Source organism: Oncorhynchus clarkii, chromosome 13 (genome assembly GCF_045791955.1).
Source record: "Oncorhynchus clarkii lewisi isolate Uvic-CL-2024 chromosome 13, UVic_Ocla_1.0, whole genome shotgun sequence".
In the NCBI taxonomy this organism is placed as follows: domain Eukaryota; kingdom Metazoa; phylum Chordata; class Actinopteri; order Salmoniformes; family Salmonidae; genus Oncorhynchus; species Oncorhynchus clarkii.
Window position 1 is genome coordinate 59446760 of NC_092159.1, and position 25076 is coordinate 59471835.

General features: G+C 44.8%; 1 protein-coding gene across 1 annotated transcript in view; it reads left to right on the forward strand.

The window, feature by feature from the left end:
- LOC139423609 (BAH and coiled-coil domain-containing protein 1-like) overlaps nt 1-25076 on the forward strand; it is a 160943-nt gene that overhangs the window by 125068 nt on the left and 10799 nt on the right. The window contains exons 10-16 of the mRNA XM_071175194.1: nt 1612-1951; nt 4158-5084; nt 8351-8520; nt 10579-10715; nt 12042-12155; nt 18478-18598; nt 20257-20509. Coding sequence (XP_071031295.1) covers nt 1612-1951; nt 4158-5084; nt 8351-8520; nt 10579-10715; nt 12042-12155; nt 18478-18598; nt 20257-20509 — 2062 coding nt within the window. The remainder of the gene's footprint in view (nt 1-1611; nt 1952-4157; nt 5085-8350; nt 8521-10578; nt 10716-12041; nt 12156-18477; nt 18599-20256; nt 20510-25076) is intronic.

The following is a 25076-nucleotide window of genomic DNA, read 5'->3' on the forward strand; positions in this document are numbered from 1 at the left end:
CACACACAGCCTTATTCTCATGACAACACCAGCAGCTTTGTTACATAGTACAGTACTTCCTCACACACAAACAGCATTGGGCCACAGCATGTACAGTACAGTACTTCCTCACACACAAACAGCATTGGGCCACAGCATGTACAGTACAGTACTTCCTCACACACAAACAGCATTGGGCCACAGCATGTACAGTACAGTACTTCCTCACACACAAACAGCATTGGGTCACAGCATGTACAGTACAGTACTTCCTCACACACAAACAGCATTGGGCCACAGCATGTACAGTACCTATTCTTAGCTTCATAGCCCAATATAATCCCAGGATTTGCTGACTCTCCCTCTGGAATAGTTTGGGCTCAGTATGGATGGTGGTGCAAACTGCCTGGTTTGTCTTTGCACACAGTAAGAGTCAATATATCCAGGCTGAATGAATGCCTGGCTCAGCTGAACACAGGTTCCACACTCCTAGGGTTGCAAAATCCCAGAACTTTCCCAGAATTCCCTGGTTTTCTAGAAACCCTGATTGGAAGGGTCCTGGAATTCAAATCAAATCCAAGTTTATTTGTCACGTGCGCCAAATACAACAGTTGTAGTAGACCTTGCTTACTTACAAGCCCTAGCCATGCTTACTTACAAGCCCTAGCCATGCTTACTTACAAGCCCTAACCAACAGTGCAATTTTTAAGTAAAAAATAGGTTTTAGGTAAACAATAGAAAGGTAAAATGACAGTGAAAATAACAGTAGCGGGGCTATATACAGGTGGGACCGGTGCAGAGTGTGAGGGGGCACCGGTTAGTCGGGCTAATGGAGGTAATATGTACATGTAGGTAGAGTTAAAGTGACCATGCATAGATGAATTACAACGAAATAAGGAGGAAATCCATGAATCCTCCAACCAGGATTTCTGGAAAAGCAGGGCATTCTGGGAAAGTTACCTGGATTTTACAACCTTTCACACACAATACCAATACTGATGAAGCCTCTTGGTCAATCAGCAGATTGCTCAAGATTTGGTTACATCATCTAGAATGTAGACACGACACTCATAGAAAACAGGTGCTATCTAGAATCTTTTGCTGTCCCCATAAGAGAACCCGTTGAAGAACAATTTTTGGTTCCAGGTAGAACCCTTTTGGTTCCATGTAGAACCCTTTCCCCAGAAGGTTCTACATGGAACCCAAAAGAGTTCTACCTGGAACCAAATAGGGTTAACCTATGGGGACAGCCGAAGAACCCTTTTGGAACCCTTTTTTCTAAGAGTGTAGGGCATGTTCTCTAGGGCTTGTCTTTGGTTATTATGGGGTGCTCTACTTTAGGCTATCGCTCCATTCAGTCTCATTGTGGGAGTTGTGCATGGTTTACTCCAATGGATCAGTGGATAAGGACGAGTGCTGCCAACACCAGGGTTGTGGGTTTGAGTTCTGCAATGGGCCACATCATTTAATATGTCAGTCAATGTTGACACTTTTATCCCAAAGGGACTGTCAACATTGACAGAGCCATGTACAGTAAATTCCCATGTAAATGGAACGTTCTGTTCACACGTAAATCACCTGCTCTATGTTCTACGTGGTGATGTTTGTGTGTTTTCGTCCCTCTGTGGGTAGGTACAGAAGAGACCAGAGTCCGTGGAGCTGGAGGAGCTGCTCTCTGAGCCACCAGGTTCTAAACCTTCCAAACCCTACTCCTCCTACCACAGAAACACCCCCACCCAGGGGGCCTGCACTGCTCACCTGTCCCCCTGCTGCCAGTCCCAGTCCCCCACCCTGCGCCCCCACCCTAAGAGCACCCCATCCACCCCCTGCCCCGCCCCTAGCCCGGCAGCCGCCGCCCCTCGGTCTCCGGAAATCAGTCCCGCCCCCCCACAGCTGCCAAAAGGGGCGGAGACCCAGGACAAGAGAGGAGAGGGACAGCCCCCGCAGGATTACCCACAATCCCTGGAGCCTGGTAAGGGAACTCACACTGTCCATCCACTCTGACTATGTCCCAAATATCTCTCCTTCCTCCCAAAGTGTGCACTTGTTCAATTCCCTTCACTGATTTGAAAGGCAATGAAGGGTATAAAATAATCCCACTAGCTCATGCCTCCACCAACCTAAGGGTTCTACATTTGTGGAAGAAGTGAACAGGTGCTCTCTTCAGGATATTGGAGAAACTATTGGGACACATCCCCAGGTTACATTCCAATATTCACAGTAACATTTCACTTAGGTTGCGTTTACACAGGCAGCCCAATTCCGATATTTTTTCCACTAATTGGTCTTTTAACCAATCACATCAGATCTTTTCACATTAAATCAGAATTGGGCTGCCTGTGTAAACGCAGCCTAAGTGATATTTTAGAAGCTCTCTGAGGGTCATATGAGAAATATGTATGATGACAATAGACTGGTAAGAGGGATATGCAAGATAGTTAGAGACACACAGCTCATTCAGCTGTCAAGGGTTCTACACTAACAACCCTGGCCTTCAAAGTCTATCTGTGAAAACTGTAAATGACTGATAGGTCTGACACAGCAACAGAGGAAATAGCACTACAAATCATCATCCAGCAACAGAGGACATAGCACTACAGATCATCATCCAGTAACAGAGGACATAGCACTACACATCTTCATCCAGCAACAGAGGACTTAGCACTACAAATCTTCATCCAGTAACAGAGGACATAGCACTACAGATCATCATCCAGCAACAGAGGACATAGCACTACAAATCTTCATCCAGCAACAGAGGACATAGCACTACAAATCTTCATCCAGGAACAGAGGACATAGCACTACAAATCATCATCCAGCAACAGAGGACATAGCACTACAAATCATCATCCAGCAACAGAGGACATAGCACTACAAATCTTCATCCAGTAACAGAGGACATAGCACTACAAATCTTCATCCAGGAACAGAGGACATAGCACTACAAATCATCATCCAGCAACAGAGGACATAGCACTACATCATCATAATCCAGTAACAGAGGACATAGCACTACAAATCTTCATCCAGTAACAGAGGACATAGCACTACAAATCATCATCCAGTAACAGAGGACATAGCACTACAAATCATCATCCAGCAACAGAGGATATAGCACTACAAATCTTCATCCAGCAACAGAGGACATAGCACTACAAATCTTCATCCAGCAACAGAGGACATAGCACTACAAATCATCATCCAGCAACAGAGGACATAGCACTACAAATCTTCATCCAGGAACAGAGGACATAGCACTACAAATCATCATCCAGCAACAGAGGATATAGCACTACAAATCTTCATCCAGCAACAGAGGACATAGCACTACAAATCTTCATCCAGCAACAGAGGACATAGCACTACAAATCTTCATCCAGTAACTGCCACAGCCTATGGGGTTCTTAATGATATTGTTCTGTTTCTATGGCTCTTGCCTGTGTCTGTGTCCCAAATGTCACCCTATTCCCTAGCCCTTGGTCAAAAGTAGTGCACTAAATAAAAAATAGAGTGGATTTTGTGACGCATCGTGTGTGAGTGGCTGGGGTTGGCTGGCGAGCCCTGGGATTGACACATAAAGCAGCTCTGAGCTGGAGAAGTAAACAAATAAAATGGCTGCCGGCCCGGCTGGTCTCTCTCTCAGCACTGTCACCTCGCTCAGAACCTTGGAGGCTCCTCCCCCCCAGGCCCATACCCTCTTCATCACCGTTAACGCCTCGCTAACTGCCTTGCTATGCCATTCCACGCCAGAAGATATAAAAGTGGCAGGCCACCTTTGATAAACGAAACCTCCTACACTTCAAATAGCAAGCTAACACACACACCTACGCTGAATAACACGTTCACACATGTATACGCACACGCACACGGTTCACTCCCCTTCCTGCGTGTTGTGAGATCAAGGCGCAGTGCCACCTACGTAATTTCCTCTTCCTGTGCCTCTCTACCCTCTCATGACCCTGGAGTGAGTTCTATTCAGGGTGGGTCCTCAGGGTTAGGTCTTTTGAACAGCCTCTGACCACACTTCACAGGAGAGAGAGAGAGAGAAAAGGAGTCGTAGGGACGATCATCTGGCTTTTGAGAAATGTTTTTTCCTTTTGTTGTGAAGCTTTTTTACTTATTACTTATTCCTCTTTTAAACCTGCCTCCCTTTTCTCTTTCCTATGTTTTTATAGACTTGCCTCCTGGATACACCTACCCTGCCATCGCCATGGGTTACAGGAGCTGCACATCGCCCCACGATGTCCGATTGGCCGAGCCAGCTGACCTGGAGGCGGTCCAGGCGGAGCCTGCTGAGAATGCTCCCCAGCCTCTCTCCAGCCTAGGGGCGGAGCTAGAGTGTCAGGCCATGGTGAGGCCCCTCCCACACCAGGAAGTGGAGGAGGAAGAGGAGAGGCAAAAGGAAGAGGAGGTGCAGAGAGAGGAGGTAGAAGCCAGAGAAGCAGCAGGCAGCTGTGGACCTCCAGATCAGGAGCATAGGGAGGAGCAGGAGGAGGAGGTGTCAGTGTGTCCTCCTGCGGAGAGCCGTGTGTGTGACACCGCCTCCTGTCCCATCCCTATCCCCCTCTCTGAGGAGGAGAACCACAGAGATGACCCCACCTCCACCCTGGAGGAGCAGGAGGAGGAAAAGTGCAAGGGGGAGAGAGGACAGCAGCAGGAGGTGGCAGGAGAACAGGAGGAGCAGGACTCCACCATCATCGACCTGGACCCTCGCTGCCCTGCCCAGCCCCACCAGGAGGCACATACTGAGGAGGAAGAGGAGGGAGGAGAGGAGGAGAGTACTCCTAATGATGACAACCACTCAGTAGAGTTGGTGTGCCTCTCCCCCTCCTCTCCCTCTCTGTGCCCCAGCCAGTCTATCATCACCCTCTCCACCCCCCTGAAACCCATTGTGCCTAGTTACTGGAGCCTAGAGCTGCTGATCGCTGCAGCCTTCTGTGCCGACGTCCCTCCGTTTCCCATGCTGGCCTCCAGCACCCTCCAGCCCCAGGCCTGTGACACCCATCCCTGCCCCAGTCACCCCCACCACGGCATGGAGCTGCTCAGCGAGCTGGCCGACCTGGAGCTCCAACAGCACCGACACAACACAGGAGACAGCCAAGGTGAGAGAGATATAGTCTGACAGACGGACGGACAGGCGAACAGATGGATGGACAGACAGCAGTCTGAAATGATGTCATTGTAACTAGAAGCTGATTGAAATGACAATCAGAAACAAATGATGTCATTTCAACCAGCCCGCTAAGGTGATGTCACTTAAAGCTGGAATCCTTCAGGTTTTTATTTATTTATTAGGATCCCCATTAGCCGACGCCATGGCGACAGCTAGTCTTACTGGGGTCCGACACGTAACGAACAATACATTACAGATAAAAGACTTTACAATCCTCCTAACTCTTTCTTTCCAAGTCTCCCCCAGAGATCTCTTTCTACGAGCAGTAGCAGGCTTCCTAGAAGAGTCCTCTAATGATAGAGCAGGAGAGAGAGAAGCAGCAAACCTCTGTTACAATACAGAGCCTTGATACAACACAGACCTAGTCCTCTGCTACAGTACTCTCTGTCTCTGTCTCTGTCTGTCTCTCTCTCTGTCTCTGTCTCAGTCTGTCTGTCTCTCTCTCACCCTCTGCCTCTCTCTCTCTCTCTCTCTCTCTCTCTCTCTCTCTCTCTCTCTGTCTCTGTCTCTGTCTGTCTGTCTCTCTCTCTCTCTCTCTCTGTCTCTCTCTCTCTCTCTCTCTATCTCTCCTGCTCCGCTCACCCTCTGCCTCTCTGTAAAATCCACACACACACACTCACATGCGCACGTTCGTGTAAGTACACACACAAGTGTGTGGGTAATCACAAAAGCAGTGGATGTTGTTGGGACCCTGGAGCATTGCCTCAGTAATTACAACCCATTGTTTTAAAGTGCCTTTTAAAGCTTCCTCTGTTTCAAAGCGCCGCAGTCGCGTTTAGTTTTTTTTTCGTGTTCATGCAAAAGGATGTTTTGTGTTTACCCCATCTTCCTAATACATTTAACTGGTCCCAAAAGATGGCGACTATAAAAAGGACATCATCAAGTGATTTTTAGAGTGTTGTTGTTTTGGCTGTGTGATGTCATCGCAGGCTCTGAGGAGTTACTAAAGACATCAGTAAGCATTACTAGGTGACTTCTTGTAATGATAGAACTTCACACAGTCCCTCATCATGTGTAGCCCCCAGGGCGGAGATAGAGGTCCCTACCTAGTACAGCAGTACGGTATTATCCTTTCTGAGCCGAGCTGAGCCCATCCGAACTGTACTGCGCTGGCCTGGTTACAGTATGCACAGTGTGAAAAGGGTACGGGAGTATTCAATATATTTCACCACAACAGCCGCAGACCTACAGTACTATACTGTAGATGTCTATACTACATGGTGAAACCCTGGGCCAGATGGTCAGGTAGTACCACAGACCTACAGTACTGTAGATGTCTATACTGCATGGTGAAACCCTGGGCCAGATGGTCAGGTAGTACCACAGACCTACAGTACTGTAGATGTCTATACTACATGGTGAAACCCTGGGCCAGATGGTCAGGTAGTATCACAGACCTACAGTACTGTACTGTAGATGTCTATACTGCACGGTGAAACCCTGGGCCAGATGGTCAGGTAGTACCACAGACCTACAGTACAGTACTGTAGATGTCTATACTACATGGTGAAACCCTGGGCCAGATGGTCAGGTAGTACCACAGACCTACAGTACTGTAGATGTCTATACTGCATGGTGAAACCCTGGGCCAGATGGTCAGGTAGTACCACAGACCTACAGTACTGTAGATGTCTATACTACATGGTGAAACCCTGGGCCAGATGGTCAGGTAGTACCACAGACCTACAGTACTGTAGATGTCTATACTACATGGTGAAACCCTGGGCCAGATGGTCAGGTAGTACCACAGACCTACAGTACTGTAGATGTCTATACTGCATGGTGAAACCCTGGGCCAGATGGTCAGGTAGTACCACAGACCTACAGTACTGTAGATGTCTATACTGCATGGCGAAACCCTGGGCCAGATGGTCAGGTAGTACCACAGCAACATCTGTTTGTTCCACACTGACATGACCTCTCAGAGGAACGTTCCTGTGTGTCTGTCAGCTCATTCTAGCTTCATCTCCAGCTCTTTCCTCCATTCATTTGAATATGATGAAGAGGTAACACTTTGTTTGGATAGCAAGGTTTGGGTCAGTTTGATTTCAATTCCAGTCAATTCAGGAAGTACACTGAAATTCCAATTCCAATTCTCTCGAATGCTTTCAAATGAGGAAACTGTCGAATTGGAATTAGAATTTGGTTTACTTGATTAATTTATTAGACTTGGAATGAAACTGACCAGAGCCCTGTTGGATAGCCCATATGTAGCATGTCAACTGCATGTCCAATGACTTTCAACTAGAAAGTGTCTGCAGTCCATCTGCAGATGTTCAACGAACAAACATCAGTAGACTATCAGCACTGCAGCATCTCAACAGCATGTCTTCAGCCTTTCAGCAGCATCTCAACAGCATGTCTTCAGCCTTTCAGCAGCATCTCAACAGCATGTCTTCAGCCTTTCAGCATCTCAACAGCATGTCTTCAGCCTTTCAGCATCTCAACAGCATGTCTTCAGCCTTTCAGCATCTCAACAGCATGTCTTCAGCCTTTCAGCATCTCAACAGCATGTCTTCAGCCTTTCAGCATCTCAACAGCATGTCTTCAGCCTTTCAGCAGCATCTCAACAGCATGTCTTCAGCCTTTCAGCATCTCAACAGCATGTCTTCAGCCTTTCAGCATCTCAACAGCATGTCTTCAGCATCTCAACAGCATGTCTTCAGCCTTTCAGCAGCATCTCAACAGCATGTCTTCAGCCTTTCAGCAGCATCTCAACAGCATGTCTTCATCCTTTCAGCATCTCAACAGCATGTCTTCAGCCTTTCAGCATCTCAACAGCATGTCTTCAGCATCTCAACAGCATGTCTTCAGCCTTTCAACAGCATCTCAACAGCATGTCTTCAGCATCTCAACAGCATGTCTTCAGCCTTTCAGCAGCATCTCAACAGTATGTCTTCAGCCTTTCAGCAACATCTCAACAGCATGTCTTCAGCCTTTCAGCAGCATCTCAACAGCATGTCTTCATCCTTTCAACAGCATCTCAACATTACGTTTGTAGAGCTACAGATGAGCTATCCAAGTAAAGTGTTACAGAGGAAGGTGTGCTGCACAGGATCACACCCTAGATGGAATTCAAATAAAGATAAGATACTAGAATGACACGTAACATCTAACTCTGAATGAGCATGTCTGTCATTATCACGGCTCGTTTTCCTTGACCCCTGACCCCTGAGTCTGTGTTTCGGCCCACAGGAGAGGAGATGTTGATCTTTGACCTCCAGAGTCTTGCCACCCTGGCAGCAGCCCGTGCCTTGGAGCTGGGTGCCCAGGAGGGTAGCGGGGAGGGCGCCGGGCGGCACTACCCGGCCCGCAAGACCCTCAACCTGCGCAGGAAATACAGCTGGACACCTCGCCACGAACCGGTAGAGTACAACTATACTGTATCCTGATGTTCTATTTACCCTTAGAATAGAATGCAGTACATTCAAAAAATACATGAGAAGGAATTTTAAATGGTTAAGTGCGCACTCTGATTTTAGACTGTTAGTTTAATAACATGTATAAGCCTTTAAAAGCATTTCAAATCAAATTTATTTATAAAGCCCTTCGTACATCAGCTGATATCTCAAAGTGCTGTACAGAAACCCAGCCTAAAACCCCAAACAGCAAGCAATGCAGGTGTAGAAGCACGGTGGCTAGGAAAAACTCTCTAGAAAGGCCTAAACCTAGGAAGAAACCTAGAGAGGAACCAGGCTATGAGGGGTGGCCAGTCCTCTTCTGTTTGTGCCGGGTGGAGATTATAACAGAACATGGCCAAGATGTTCAAATGTTCATAAATTACCAGCATGGGCAAATAATAATAATCACAGTAGTTGTCGAGGGTGCAGCAAATCAGCACCTCAGGAGTAAATGTCAGTTGGCTTTTCATAGCCGATCATTAAAAGTATCTCTACTGGAGGTCAACCGATTAATCAGAATGGCTGATTAATTAGGGCCGATTTCAAGTTTTCATAACAATCGGAAATCGGTATTTTTGGGCGCCGATTTGCCAATTTTTTTCATATATTTTTTGACACCTTTATTTAATATTTTAACTAGGCAAGTCAGTTAAGAACATATTCTTATTTACAATGACGGCCTAGGAACGGTGGGTTAACTGCCTCGTTCAGGGGCAGAAAGACAGATTTTTACATTGTCAGCTCGGGGGATTCAATCTTGCAACCTTACAGTTAACTAGTCCAACGCAATAACGACCTGCCTCTCTCTCGTTGCACTCCACAAGGAGACTGCCTATTACGCAAATGCAGTAAGCCAAGGAAATTGCTAGCTAGCATTAAACTTATCTTATAAAAAACAATCAATCATAATCACTAGTTAACTACACATGGTTGATGATATTACTAGATATTATCTAGTGTGTCCTGTGTTGCATATAATCTGACTGAGCATACAAGCATACAAGTATCTAAGTATCTGACTGAGCGGTGGTAGGCAGAAGCAGGCGCATAAACATTCATTCAAACAGCACTAATAGCGTTTCAAACTTCACTCGCTCTGATCCTTGGGGTGGTTGTTTCCCTTGCTCTGCATGGGCAACGCTGCTTCGATGTGGTGGCTGTTGTCGTTGTGTTGCTGGTTCGAGCCCAGGGAGGAGCGAGGAGAGGGACGGAGGCTATACTGTTACACTGGCAATACTAAAGTGCCTATAAGAACATCCAATAGTCAAAGGTTAATGAAATACAAATGGTATAGAGGGAAATAGTCCTACAATAACTACAACCTAAAACTTCTTACCTGGGAATATTGAAGACTCGTGTTAAAAGGAACCACCAGCTTTCATATGTTCTCATGTTCTGAGCAAGGAACTGAAACGTTAGCTTTCTTACATAGCACATATTGCACTTTTACGTTTGTTTTTGCATTATTTGAACCAAATTGAACATGTTTCATTATCTACTTGAGGCTAAATTGATTTTATTGATGCATTATATTAAGTTAAAATAAGTGTTAAATCAGTATTTTTGTAATTGTCATTATTACAAATAAAAAATAAATAAATCGGCCGATTAATCAGTATCGGCTTTTTTGGTCCTCCAATAATTGGTATCGGCGTTGAAAAATCATAATCGGTCGGCCTCTAGTCTCTACCACTCCTGCTGTCTCTAGAGAGTTGAAAACAGCGGGTCTGGGACAGGTAGCACGTCCGGTGAACAGGTCAGCGTTCTATAGCCGCAGGCAGAACAGTTGAAACTTGAGCAGCAGCACGGCCAGGTGGACTGGGGACAGCAAGGAGTCGTCATCATGCCAGGTAGTCCTGAGGCATGGTCCTAGGGCTCAGGTCCTCCGAGAGAGAGAAAGAGAGAATTAGAGAGAGCATACTTAAATTCACACAGGACACCGGATAAGACAGGAGAAGTACTCCAGATATAACAGATTCATAAAATACACTTGATTGATTGATTAGTATTGTGAACATTCAGGCATGCCCGGCCAAGGGCACCATGGAGAGGATGGAGGGTCCAGAGCTGGCCATGAGGGTGAAGCTGGCAGAGCTCCAGAGGCGCTACAAAGAGAAACAGAGGGAGTTAGCCAAGCTACAGAGGAAGCATGACCACCAGTAAGATACACCATGTCCTTTACTATCCTCCTATAAACATGATCCTTTACCATATCCTTTTCTATCATCCTATACATTATCCTTCAACGAGTCGTTTACTATCCTCGTATACATTATCATTTACTATCCTCATATACATTATCCTTCAACGAGTCCTTTACTATCCTCCTATACATTATCCTTCACCATTTCCTTTACCATCATATACATTATCCTTCAACGAGTCCTTTACTATCGTCCTATACATTATCCTTCAACGAGTCATTTTCTGTCATCCTATACATTATCTTTCAACGAGTCCTTTACTATCCTCATATACATTATAATTTACTATCATCCTATACATTATCCTTCAATGAGTCCTTTACTATCCTCCTATACATTATCCTTCACCATATAATTTACTGCCGTCCTATACATTATCCTTTACCATGTCCTTTACTATTCTCCTATACATTATCCTTCAACATGTACTTTACAATTCTCCTATACATTATCCTTCAACATGTACTTCACTATTCTCCTATACATTATCCTTTACCATGTCCTTTACTATTCTCCTATACATTATCCTTCAACGTGTACTTTACAATTCTCCTATACATTATCCTTCAACATGTACTTCACTATTCTCCTATACATTATCCTTCAACATGTACTTCACTATTCTCCTATACATTATCCTTTACCATGTCCTTTACTATTCTCCTATTCATTATCCTTCAAAATGTACTTCACTATTCTCCTATACATTACCTGTCACCTCTTTGAAAATAAGTGTTTTAACTCTCATGTGTTATCCTGTGGGATCAAAACCTTATCTTGTTAAAACATTTCATGACTACCTCCTAGTCTCATGACTACCTCCTAGTCTCATGACTACCTCCTAGTCCCATGACTACCTTCTAGTCTCATGACTACCTCCTAGTCTCATGACTACCTCATAGTCTCATGGCTACCTCCTAGTCTCATGACTACCTCCTAGTCTCATGACTAGCTCCTAGTCTCATGACTACCTTCCTAGTCTCATGACTACCTCCTAGTCTCATGACTACCTCCTAGTCTCATGGCTACCTCCTAGTCTCATGACTACCTCCTAGTCTCATGGCTACCTCCTAGTCTCATGGCTACCTCCTAGTCTCATGTTGTGATACTTCCCTAGTCTCCTAATCGCCCCTTTAACTGATTTCTAATAGCAGCCCACAAAACAAACTGAAGCCATGACATCACACTCCTGAAATTCCCTCCTTCCTTCTCCAGTTTATCTGGTCCTGTGCTCAAATACAGTATCTTATTGTTCTCATGAGTGTGTGTGTGTGTCTACAGGAAGGAGGAAACACCTCGCAGCCCTGCTCGTAGAGGACCGGGGCGGCCCAGGAAACGTAAATCAACCCCCGCCGCTGGCCCAGGCTCCTCCTCTGAGACCCAGAGGAAAATCAAGTGAGTGTGTGTGTTGTAAGGCTCATCTCCCTGCCTGACCATAGCCCAAACACACTGATAAGCCTCCTACATATCACTGCAATCCAGGAGACTCGTGCCATCAACAGGAAATGGGAGAACCCAGCTGACCCCTTCAAGGAAGTCCAGTTTAACCTAATCTTTACCTAATCAGCACAGAGACTAAATTGTATTACAGTTGAATCCACATCGGTGGTACGTGTGTGTGTTTGTGTGGGCGCCTGTTTGTGCATGTGGATGTTTTAAGTGTATGCATTCATTTCAAGATGTCGTCTGTGTAGTGTGTGTGTGTTCTGTACATGCGTATGTGTGGTTGGGTGTGTTGTGTCCGTCCACATACTGTCTGGGAGTGCCTTTGTGTGACTGTGTTCCATTGTATTCCTCTGTCCATGTGTCTCAGCCAGTTTCCGCACAGCTCATTTAAAACCTGAATGGCATTACTGTGGGCCAGAGGACGGCCAGGAGGGCTGGGGGGGCAGGAGGGCTGAGGGGCCAGAGGGGGGACAGGAGGGCTGGGGGGGCTGAGGGGGTAGAGGAGGGCTGGGAGGGCAGAGGGGGGCCAGGAGGGCTGGGGGGAAAGAGAGGGGCCAGGAGGGCTGGGTGGAAAGAGAGGGGCAAGGAGGGCTTGGGGGGCAGGAGGGCTGAGGGGCCAGAGGGGGGCCAGAGGAGTCTGGGGGTTGTCTGGGGTGTGCCTGGGAGCTGAGAGCGGTGGAAGGGGGCTGGTGGGGGTTGTAATTAGAGTCCTGTGAATTATCATGTAATCTTCCCCAGCTCCAGGAATGGGACATGGCCTATCATTAAGGCCAGGGAGTCAGAGGGGTCAGGAGGGGATCGGGTCGGTCACACAGGGCCGTACAGCCGCCAAGACACACTGACACACACTGACAGCCCGTTGCTCTCAATTTATCTGACAAATTATAGTCGCATGCATTGGTTGAAGCACAATGTTAAATTCAAATCTCGCTACCGTCATATCTAAGCCAATATGTCACCAATGTCGATGACAATTTGCAAGTCAACTTGATTGAAGGTACACAACACGCCTCTCGTCATTAGCCGTCTGTCCGTTAACAAGAACCATTATACCTGAATTTTGACAGGGTCGTTAGCATTAGGGTCAACAGACCCTCTTTTTCTCTCCCAAAATGAGTTCAAATTCTAGACGTCGGATTAAAAGGGGACCATTAGACTTAGATCCATTTGGACTGAATAAGTTTGTAGGTGCAACAGTTTTTATTAATATCGCAATTTATTGCTCTCATGTGCACATTTCTTCCCAATAAAAAACAACGATGTGCTCCCTTTTTGTAGCATTTCTGACAATGCTAACATATTTCATAAAATCTCAGAAATGTCATAAAACATCAAATCGGGTCGAGCAACTCGGTTGCTGCGCAACAGTAGCAGCTTGCTAGTAGAAGGCTAGCAGCTGTAGCTAGCTAGCTAACACCAGTTGAATGAGAACCAAAAGGAAGGTAAGCTAGCTAGCTAGGTAGGTATATTTGGCTATGGTTTTTCATATGGCTGAAGTCATCTGTGTAAACTGCTGACCTGAACACTTGTGTGTAATCAGAGCACAAACAAATAAACTGTGTATATCATTAAGGCTGCATGTATTTCTGGATATAGGCCTATTGTAAACGTGGATTATTGTAGCGTCATCATCTGTATTGCAAAATGAAATACAAATACACACATAACTTTAAGCTACATAGTCATTTGAGGTCATTAACTGTTCATTGTTCAGCACAGCAATTGATAAAGCAGGACCATGTTTGAAAAACAAGTCAATTTTACACAGCTAAGCTAAAGCTTACAGAAACCAGGAATGCAGACAGCTCTATAGACCTCTGTCTATATGAGGGACGATGTTCAACACACCACCTCCTGTTATTCTGTTGGGTACCGACTGATGAAAAAAGATATAATGAAATATATTTATTTTTCAATGAAATATAATGTTAAAATAAAGGTTTAACATGACCATATTACTACAAGGCAAAACAGCTCATTCAATCAACCCTGATGGTGTTATAAGTATAAAAGAAAAGCTTGCTTTCATATAATAAAAACAGCTTCAAAAGGTATTGGAATGGGATTATGTCTTAGTTTAGACTGGAAAGAATGCAATACATTACCTTGTATGTTGTACAAATCACATTATTGTGGGAGCACCTCCTCGAAGAGTATGAATTAGGCTGTTTGAGAAGGTTTGAATCCTAAGCAACCAGAATACACATAGTTTTAAAGTACAGTAGACCAACATAGCTACTGTAGTTGGTCATATCTGTGTGCTGGAAAACCTTGGTAGAGCATGGGTGGAGTAGGCCTTGTGGTGCTGGAAAACCTTGGTAGAGCATGGCTGGAGTAGGCCTTGTGATGCTGGAAAACCTTGGTAGAGCATGGCTGGAGTAGGCCTTGTGATGCTGGAAAACCTTGGTAGAGCATGGGTGGAGTAGGCCTTGTGGTGCTGGAAAACCTTGGTAGAGCATGGGTGGAGTAGGCCTTGTGATGCTGGAAAACCTTGGTAGAGCATGGGTGGAGTAGGCCTTGTGATGCTGGAAAACCTTGGTAGAGCATGGGTGGAGTAGGCCTTGTGATGCTGGAAAACCTTGGTAGAGCATGGGTGGAGTAGGCCTTGTGGTGCTGGAAAACCTTGGTAGAGCATGGGTGGAGTAGGCCTTGTGGTGCTGGAAAACCTTGGTAGAGCATGGGTGGAGTAGGCTTTGTGATGCTGGAAAACCTTGGTAGAGCAGGCTGGAGTAGGCCTTGTGATGCTGGAAAACCTTGGTAGAGCATGGGTGGAGTAGGCCTTGTGATGCTGGAAAACCTTGGTAGAGCATGGCTGGAGTAGGCCTTGTGATGCTGGAAAACCTTGGTAGAGCATGGCTGGAGTAGGCCTTGTGATGCTGGAAAACCTTGGTAGAGCATGGGTGGAGTAGGCCTTGTGATGCTGGAAAACCTTGGTAGAGCATGGGTGGAGTAGGCCTTGTGGTGCTGGAAAACCTTGGTAGAGCATGGGTGGAGTAGGCCTTGTGGGGCTCATGTGAATTTCTTTTTGGGCATCAGACCACTTCCTACTTCTCAATTAATTAAAACATTTTTGTTTTTAATAAATCAGTGGGTAGCTCATAATTGTTATCCAAATTCTGAAATAAAATATGAATAATACATGAATATTAATAATTCATCTGGATGTGGGTGATATTGCTCGTCCCAGGGAAACACAGAAACTAAAGAGGTTCCCACAAACATCAGCCGCTCATATCTTTATTTTGCTATGTCGGTGTGTAAATGCTCATTGGTGGTATCCAGATTGGTGTGTGTGTGTGCCTGTGTGTATGTGTGCTTGTGTGTACATGTATACATCTGTGTGTGCATCCATGTGTATGTGTGTTTGCGTCTACTCGCATGTGTGTACATCTGTGTGTGTGTGTGTGTGTGTGTCTCTGTGTTGTCAATTTTCAATTAGTGCTGTCATCAATGTCCATATGGAAGCCTTGGAGGGGCTTAGTGCCACCCCAGAGCAGCCAACAGTTCTATTCCCTCCCTCCCATTTCTGGGCAGCGTTCCATAGTGCTCCCAGCTCTCCCACTGCGATGTCAACTCTACTCTCCTTCCGCCTGTGTACCCCTGCCCCTTTCCCTCACATTCTCCCCTCCAGTCCTCCCCCACCCCTCGTCCAGCCGGGCCGCACAGGGACACTGATGCCCTGTGACAGTGACACCAGAAATGAAAGGGCGGTAGGCGGCAGGGCCTACAGCGAAGGGATGGATGGAGGGAAGGATGGATGGAGGGAGGGAAGGGGAGATGGAGGGAGGGATGGAGGGAGGGTGGAGGGGAGATGGAAGGATGGATGGAGGGAGGGTGGAGAGGGAGATGGAGGGAGGGTGGAGAGGGAGATGGAGGGAGGGTGGAGAGAGAGATGGAGGGAGGGTGGAGAGGGAGATGGAAGGATGGATGGAGGAAGGGTGGAGAGAGAGATGGAGGGAGGGTGGAGAGGGAGATGGAAGGATGGATGGAGGGAGGGGGAGATGGAAGGGTGGAGAGAGAGATGGAGGGAGGGTGGAGAGGGAGATGGAAGGATGGATGGAGGAGAGAGAGATGGAGGGAGGGTGGAAGTATGGATGGAAGGGGAGATGGAAGGATGGATGGATAGATGGAGGGATGGGGAGATGGAAGGATGGATGGAGGGTGGAGAGGGAGATGGAGGGGCATGATTGGTCTCCAGTTACAGTAATGTCTCCATGGCTGGTCTCCAGTTACAGTAATGTCTCCATGACTGGTCTCCAGTTACAGTAATGTCTCCATGACTGGTCTCCAGTTACAGTAATGTCTCCATGACTGGTCTCCAGTTACAGTAATGTCTCCATGGCTGGTCTCCAGTTACAGTAATGTCTCCATGACTGGTCTCCAGTTACAGTAATGTCTCCATGGCTGGTCTCCAGTTACAGTAATGTCTCCATGACTGGTCTCCAGTTACAGTAATGTCTCCATGACTGGTCTCCAGTTACAGTAATGTCTCCATGACTGGTCTCCAGTTACAGTAATGCCTCCATGACTGGTCTCCAGTTACAGTAATGTCTCCATGACTGGTCTCCAGTTACAGTAATGTCTCCATGACTGGTCTCCAGTTACAGTAATGTCTCCATGACTGGTCTCCAGTTACAGTAATGTCTCCATGACTGGTCTCCAGTTACAGTAATGTCTCCAGTTACTGTAATGTCTCCATGGCCTGCAGCTACAGGAATGTGGGTGTTTTTGAATGAGACACGGTGCAGACAGGGACAGATTGGCCCAATGATGTGTTACATTGGAGGGCTATGTAAAACCAATTTCCTTTGGTAGAGTTGCTTGGGCACTTTTGTGGTGCTGGCTGTTCTGATTGGACTGTGTGTTTGTGTGTGTGTGAGTGAGTGAGTGTTTGCCTTTGTGTGTGTGTGTCTGTATTTGTGTGTGTGTGTGTGAGTGTTTGCCTGTGTGTGTGTGTGTCTGTATCTGTGTGTTTGTGAGTGTGTGTGTGTGTGTGTGTGTGTGTGAGTGTGTGTGTGTGTGTGTCTGTATCTGTGTGTTTGTGTGTGTGTTTATCTCTGTGAGTGTGTATGCGTGTGTAGGTGCGTGTGTGTGTGTACAAACGAGGAGCTGCTAATCAACTGTGTTTAATTAGTCAGTGTGGGGCTGTGTGCTTCTTCACCCTGCCAGTCCTCTGAGGGAAGGGGCTCTGTCACATTGTTTGTCAGTGTGTGAGGGAGGGAAGGGATCGAAGGGGTCCGCCTCTCAGGGACAGCTCACACTTCTGCCACCGCTGCCATTCTCCTGTCAATCACTCACACACACACACACACACACACACACACACACACACACACACACACACACACACACACACACACACACACACACACACACACACACACACACACACACACACACACACACACACACACACACTTGCTCAGTCATTGTCTCACATTTTAGGGAGCACACACACACACAGTCAGTTTGTCACATTTTTACCTGGCACATATAACAGACACACACGGACTCAGGCACATGTGCTATTCTAGCCTGTGTGTAATGATGTAATCAGAGGACTTACAGCGCAGCGAAATAGAGATTTCCCTTTAAACTCTGAAAGGTTTTGAGCCGGCGATCCACAGTCCTGATTAGGCCGCTGCTAACTCTCCCAGTCGACGTGACTGATGGCATGGCTAAGACTGTGCACACAGTAGGAGAGGGGAAGTTCATCTTTTGTTTGAGTACGGCCTGGATCGCATCTGTGTGGTCGCCGGGCAGGTTTCCAGGGGGATATTCAAGGGCATTTTCGCTCTGCTTCTAAACCAGCCCTGTGATGTTGCTACTCTGTAGGGGGAGAGGAGCTGCTAGCTGCACTGATATGGAAATGGGAACTGGAGAGCTCTGATATTCAACTGCCAGAACAATAGAAGCCGCATACAAATGTAGAACGTGCCTTCAGACCATTCAGTGATTCCCTGTATCTTTCAAAGCATCTCTCTGTGCTTGTATAGGCCAGGGGGAACTCCCTTGATAAAGCTTTCCTGCTTCTTATCCAACACTGGCCTCCAACACTCCCAGGTTCGCCCCGTTAGATCCCAATTTTTCAAGCGTGCCGGTTTGGGGGTTTGTGAGAACAGGGCTCCGGGGTTTTGTCTTGTTCTGTTCATCAGCTATAACAACCCACAGAGGTGACTCAACCCCTCCTTTCCCCTCTGGTCTTCCTCTCTTTCATTCCACCGCTCTTCTTCTTCCTCTAATGAATGCTCTCCCGTGTTTTGACTGGCAGGTCGTTAGGGGCGGGACTTGGCCTGTCGCCCGAGGACCTGCTGGGAGGAGGGGGTGGGGACGCCCAGAGGAAGAAGAAGAAGCTGTCCAATCGGGGCTTTGAGCGGCTCGGCGCGGCAGAGGTCAGGGTTCTTTAGTTGTATCTCTTTGTCCTCTATCCCTCCAGAACAGCTACACACTCGGTAGAAAACCCTTATAGTTACTGAACACTTCTCTGAGGCCTCCATACAGTATTCCACAATGGCTACATACCATTACTGCTATGTAGCCTGCTAGCCTTTGTGTTATACCGTATGCTATGTTAGCCACTATGCTAGTTGTTATGTAAATATTGTATGTTGTGTGATCTATGTTTACCCTGATAGCCTATAGGCTAAATGAAAGTGTGAGTGTTTTGTACACACTTTGTTTCTTTTTTTTATTGACACAGTTCTAGTCATTAGAACCAGTGGTGGCTGGTGGGAGGAGCTATAGGAGGATGGGCTCATTGTATTGGCTGGAATGGAATACATGGAACAGAGTCAAACATGTGGTTTCCATTTGTTTGATGTGTTTGATATCGTTTCATTTATTCCATTCCAGCCATTACAATGAGCCCGTCCTCCTATAGCTCCTCCCACCAGCCACCACTGGTTCTAATGACTAGAAATGTGTCAATAAAAAAAGAAACAAAGTTTGTACTAAACACTCACACTTAAATTTTTTATTTTAAACTCTAAAGTGTCAAATCCCCAGCTCTCCATGTTAATATATTTTTAATTTGTGGATCTTCATCTGTTCTTCTGACTATCTGTGAGCTGAACTGAGCTCTTTCCCTCTGACTGTCTGTGAGCTGAACTGAGCTCTGTCCTTCTGACTATCTGTGAGCTGAGCTGAGCTCTGTCCCTCTGGCTGTCTGTGAGCTGAACTGAGCTCTGACTATCTGTGAGCAGAACTGAGCTCTGTCCCTCTGACTGTCTGTGAGCTGAGCTCTGTCCCTCTGAGTCTGTGAGCTCTGTCCCTCTGGCTGTCTGTGAGCTGAACTGAGCTCTGACTATCTGTGAGCTGAACTGAGCTCTGTCCCTCTGACTATCTGTGAGCTGAACTGAGCTCTGTCCCTCTGACTGTCTGTGAGCTGAACTGAGCTCTGTCCCTCTGGCTGTCTGTGAGCTGAACTGAGCTCTGTCCCTCCTGAACTGAGCTCTGTCCTTCTGACTATCTGTGAGCTGAACTGAGCTCTGTCCCTCTGACTGTCTGTGAGCTGAACTGAGCTCTGTCCCTATGACTATCTGTGAGCTGAACTGAGCTCTGTCCCTCTGACTATCTGTGAGCTGAACTGAGCTCTGTCCCTCTGGCTGTCTGTGAGCTGAACTGAGCTCTGTCCCTCTGACTGTCTGTGAGCTGAACTGAGCTCTGTCCTTCTGACTATCTGTGAGCTGAACTGAGCTCTGTCCCTCTGACTGTCTGTGAGCTGAACTGAGCTCTGTCCCTCTGGCTGTCTGTGAGCTGAACTGAGCTCTGTCCCTCTGACTGTCTGTGAGCTGAACTGAGCTCTGTCCTTCTGACTATCTGTGAGCTGAACTGAGCTCTGTCCCTCTGACTGTCTGTGAGCTGAACTGAGCTCTGTCCCTATGACTATCTGTGAGCTGAACTGAGCTCTGTCCCTCTGACTATCTGTGAGCTGAACTGAGCTCTGTTCCTCTGGCTGCCTGTGTGTGGGAGCTGTGTCCGGAGGTGTAACAGTCTCTCTCTCTCTTTCTATTTCTCTCTTTCTTCTCGTTCTCTCTTTCTGTTCTCATAGATAAAAGTGCATGGCAGTAGCAGAAAGAGTATCCTCCACGGTGTCCTCAGCTCTAAGCTGGCCCATCAGCAGCTCAGACAGCACAAGGCCCAGGGCGGGAAGAGGACTGGGATGGGGGCGGGACCACGGGATAAGGAGGAGGCAGCCTCTGCGGCTAGCTCTGCCCCAAAGCACCATGGACATCGAGGCCAGGCCACCTCCAAGGCCGAGTCTAGACGAGTCATCAACGAGTCCGGCGGTCAGAGTGACACAGGTAAGAATCATGGTGATTGATTTCATTTGTAACCTTTGGAGTTTTCTCACAATGTTGTGTTTCAGTTATGTGACGGACAGTGACGTTATTTAGGCATTTGTGTCATATGATGTGGAAAGCACATGGTGGAACCACCTTTTCTGTATTGGGAGAATGAGTACATTCCTTATTCTGCCCTGACCTGAGCACTGTGTTCTGTATGTGTAGGTTACCATAGAGAGAAACACTACCATAGAGAGAAACACTACCATAGAAACACTGCCATAGAGAGAAACACTACCATAGAGAGAAACACTACCATAGAGAGAAACACTACCAGAGAAACACTACTATAGAAACACTACCAGAGAAACACTACCATAGAGAGAAACACTACCATAGAGAGAAACACTACCAGAGAAACACTACCATAGAGAGAAACACTACCATAGAGAGAAACACTACCAGAGAAACACTACCATAGAAACACTACCATAGAGAGAAACACTACCATAGAGAGAAACACTACTATAGAAACACTACCATAGAAACACTACTATAGAAACACTACCATAGAAACACTACCATAGAAACACTACCATAGAAACACTACCATAGAAACACTACCATAGAGAGAAACACTACCATAGAAACACTACTATAGAAACACTACCATAGAAACACTACCATAGAAACACTACCATAGAAACACTACCATAGAAACACTACCATAGAGAGAAACACTACCATAGATAGAAACACTACCATAGAGAGAAACACTACCATAGAAACACTACCATAGAGAGAAACACTACCATAGAAACACTACCATAGAGAGAAACACTACCATAGAGAGAAACACTACCATAGAGAGAAACACTACTATAGAAACACTACCATAGAAACACTACTATAGAAACACTACCAGAGAAACACTACTATAGAAACACTACCATAGAGAGAAACACTACCATAGAGAGAAACACTACCATAGAAACACTACCATAGAGAGAAACACTACCATAGAGAGAAACACTACCATAGAAACACTACCATAGAGAGAAACACTACCATAGAAACACTACCATAGAGAGAAACACTACCATAGAGAGAAACACTACCATAGAGAGAAACACTACTATAGAAACACTACCATAGAAACACTACCATAGAAACACTACCAGAGAAACACTACCATAGAGAGAAACACTACCATAGAGAGAAACACTACCATAGAGAGAAACACTACTATAGAGAGAAATACTACTATAGAAACACTGCCATAGAAACACTACTATAGAAACACTACCATAGAAACACTTCTATAGAAACACTGCCATAGAAACACTACCATAGAAACACTACTATAGAAACACTACCATAGAAACACTTCTATAGAAACACTGCCATAGAAACACTACCATAGAGAGAAACACTACCATAGAAACACTACCATAGAAACACTACCATAGAAACACTACCATAGAAACACTACCATAGAGAGAAACACTACTATAGAAACACTACCATAGAAACACTACCATAGAAACACTACCATAGAGATAAACACTACCATAGAGAGAAACACTACTATAGAGAGAAATACTACCATAGAGAGAAACACTACTATAGAAACACTACCATAGAAACACTACCATAAAGAGAAACACTACCATAGAGAGAAACACTACTATAGAGAGAAATACTACTATAGAAACACTACTATAGAAACACTGCCATAGAAACACTACTATAGAAACACTACCAGAGAAACACTACTATAGAAACACTGCCATAGAAACACTACTGTAGAGAGAAACACTACCATAGAAACACTACCAGAGAAACACTACCATAGAGAGAAACACTACTATAGAGAGAAATACTACTATAGAAACACTACTATAGAAACTACTATAGAAACACTACTATAGAAACACTACTACTATAGAAACACTACCATAGAAACACTTCTATAGAAATACTGCCATAGAAACACTTCTATAGAAACACTACCATAGAAACACTTCTATAGAAACACTACTATAGAAACACTACCATAGAAACACTTCTATAGAAACACTGCCATAGAAACACTACCATAGAGAGAAACACTACTATAGAAACACTACCATAGAAACACTACCATAGAAACACTACCATAGAGAGAGACACTACCATAGAGAGAAACACTACTATAGAGAGAAATACTACTATAGAAACACTACCATAGAAACACTACCATAGAAACACTACTATAGAAACACTACCATAGAAACACTACCAGAGAAACACTACTATAGAGAAACACTACTATAGAAACACTACTATAGAAACACTACCATAGAAACACTACTATAGAAACACTACCATAGAAACACTACCATAGAAACACTACCATAGAAACACTACTATAGAAACACTACCATAGAAACACTGCCATAGAAACACTACCATAGAGAGAAACACTACCATAGAAACTCTACCATAGAAACACTACCAGAGAAACACTACCATAGAGAGAAACACTACCATAGAAACACTACCATAGAAACACTGCCATAGAAACACTACCATAGAGAGAAACACTACCATAGAAACACTACCATAGAGAGAAACACTACTGTAGATAGAAACACTACCATAGAAACACTACTATAGAAACACTACCAGAGAAACACTACTATAGAGAGAAACACTACTATAGAAACACTACCATAGAAACACTACCATAGAAACACTACTATAGAAACACTACCATAGAAACACTGCCATAGAAACACTACCATAGAGAGAAACACTACCATAGGAACACTACCATAGAGAGAAACACTACCATAGAAACACTACCATAGAAACTCTACCATAGAAACACCGCCATAGAAACACTACCATAGAGAGAAACACTACTGTAGAGAGAAATACTACTATAGAAACACTACCATAGAAACACTACTATAGAAACACTACTATAGAAACACTACCATAGAAACACTACTATAGAAACACTACTATAGAAACACTACCATAGAAACACTACTATAGAAACACTACCATAGAAACACTACTATAGAAACACTACTATAGAGAGAAACACTACCATAGAAACACTACTATAGAGAGAAACACTACCATAGAAACACTACTATAGAGAGAAACACTACCATAGAAACACTACTGTAGAGAGAAACACTACCATAGAAACACTACTATAGAGAGAAACACTACCATAGAAACACTACTATAGAGAGAAACACTACCATAGAAACACTACTGTAGAGAGAAACACTACCAGAGAAACACTACTATAGAGAGAAACACTACCATAGAAACACTACCATAGAGAGAAACGCTACCATAGAGAGAAACACTGCTATAGAGAGAAATACTACCATAGAAACACTACCATAGAAACACTACCATAGAAACACTACTATAGAAACACTACTATAGAAACACTACCATAGAAACACTACCATAGAAACACTACCATAGAAACACTACCATAGAAACACTACTATAGAAACACTACCATAGAAACACTACCATAGAAACACTTCTATAGAAACACTACCATAGAAACACTACTGTAGAGAGAAACACTACCATAGAAACACTACTATAGAAACACTACCATAGAAACACTACCATAGAAACACTACCATAGAAACACTACTATAGAAACACTACCATAGAAACACTACTATAGAAACACTACCAGAGAAACACTACTATAGAGAGAAACACTACTATAGAAACACTACCATAGAAACACTACCATAGAAACACTACCATAGAAACACTACCATATAGAGAAACACTACCATAGAGAGAAACACTACCATAGAAACACTACCATAGAAACACTACCATAGAAACACTACCATAGAAACACTACTATAGAAACACTACCATAGAAACACTACCATAGAAACACTACCATAGAAACACTACCAGAGAAACACTACCATAGAAACACTACCATAGAGAGAAACACTACCATAGAGAGAAACACTACTATAGAGAGAAACACTACTATAGAAACACTACCATAGAAACACTACCATAGAAACACTACCATAGAGAGAAACACTACCATAGAGAGAAACACTACTATAGAGAGAAATACTACCATAGAAACACTACCATAGAAACACTACCATAGAAACACTACTATAGAAACACTACTATAGAAACACTACCATAGAAACACTACCATAGAAACACTACTATAGAAACACTACCATAGAAACACTACCATAGAAACACTACCATAGAAACACTACCATAGAAACACTACTATAGAAACACTACCATAGAAACACTACTATAGAAACACTACCATAGAAACACTACCATAGAAACACTACCATAGAAACACTACTATAGAAACACTACCATAGAAACACTACTGTAGAGAGAAACACTACCATAGAAACACTACTATAGAAACACTACCAGAGAAACACTACTATAGAGAGAAACACTACCATAGAAACACTACCATAGAAACACTACCATAGAAACACTACCATAGAAACACTACCATAGAAACACTACTATAGAAACACTACCATAGAAACACTAC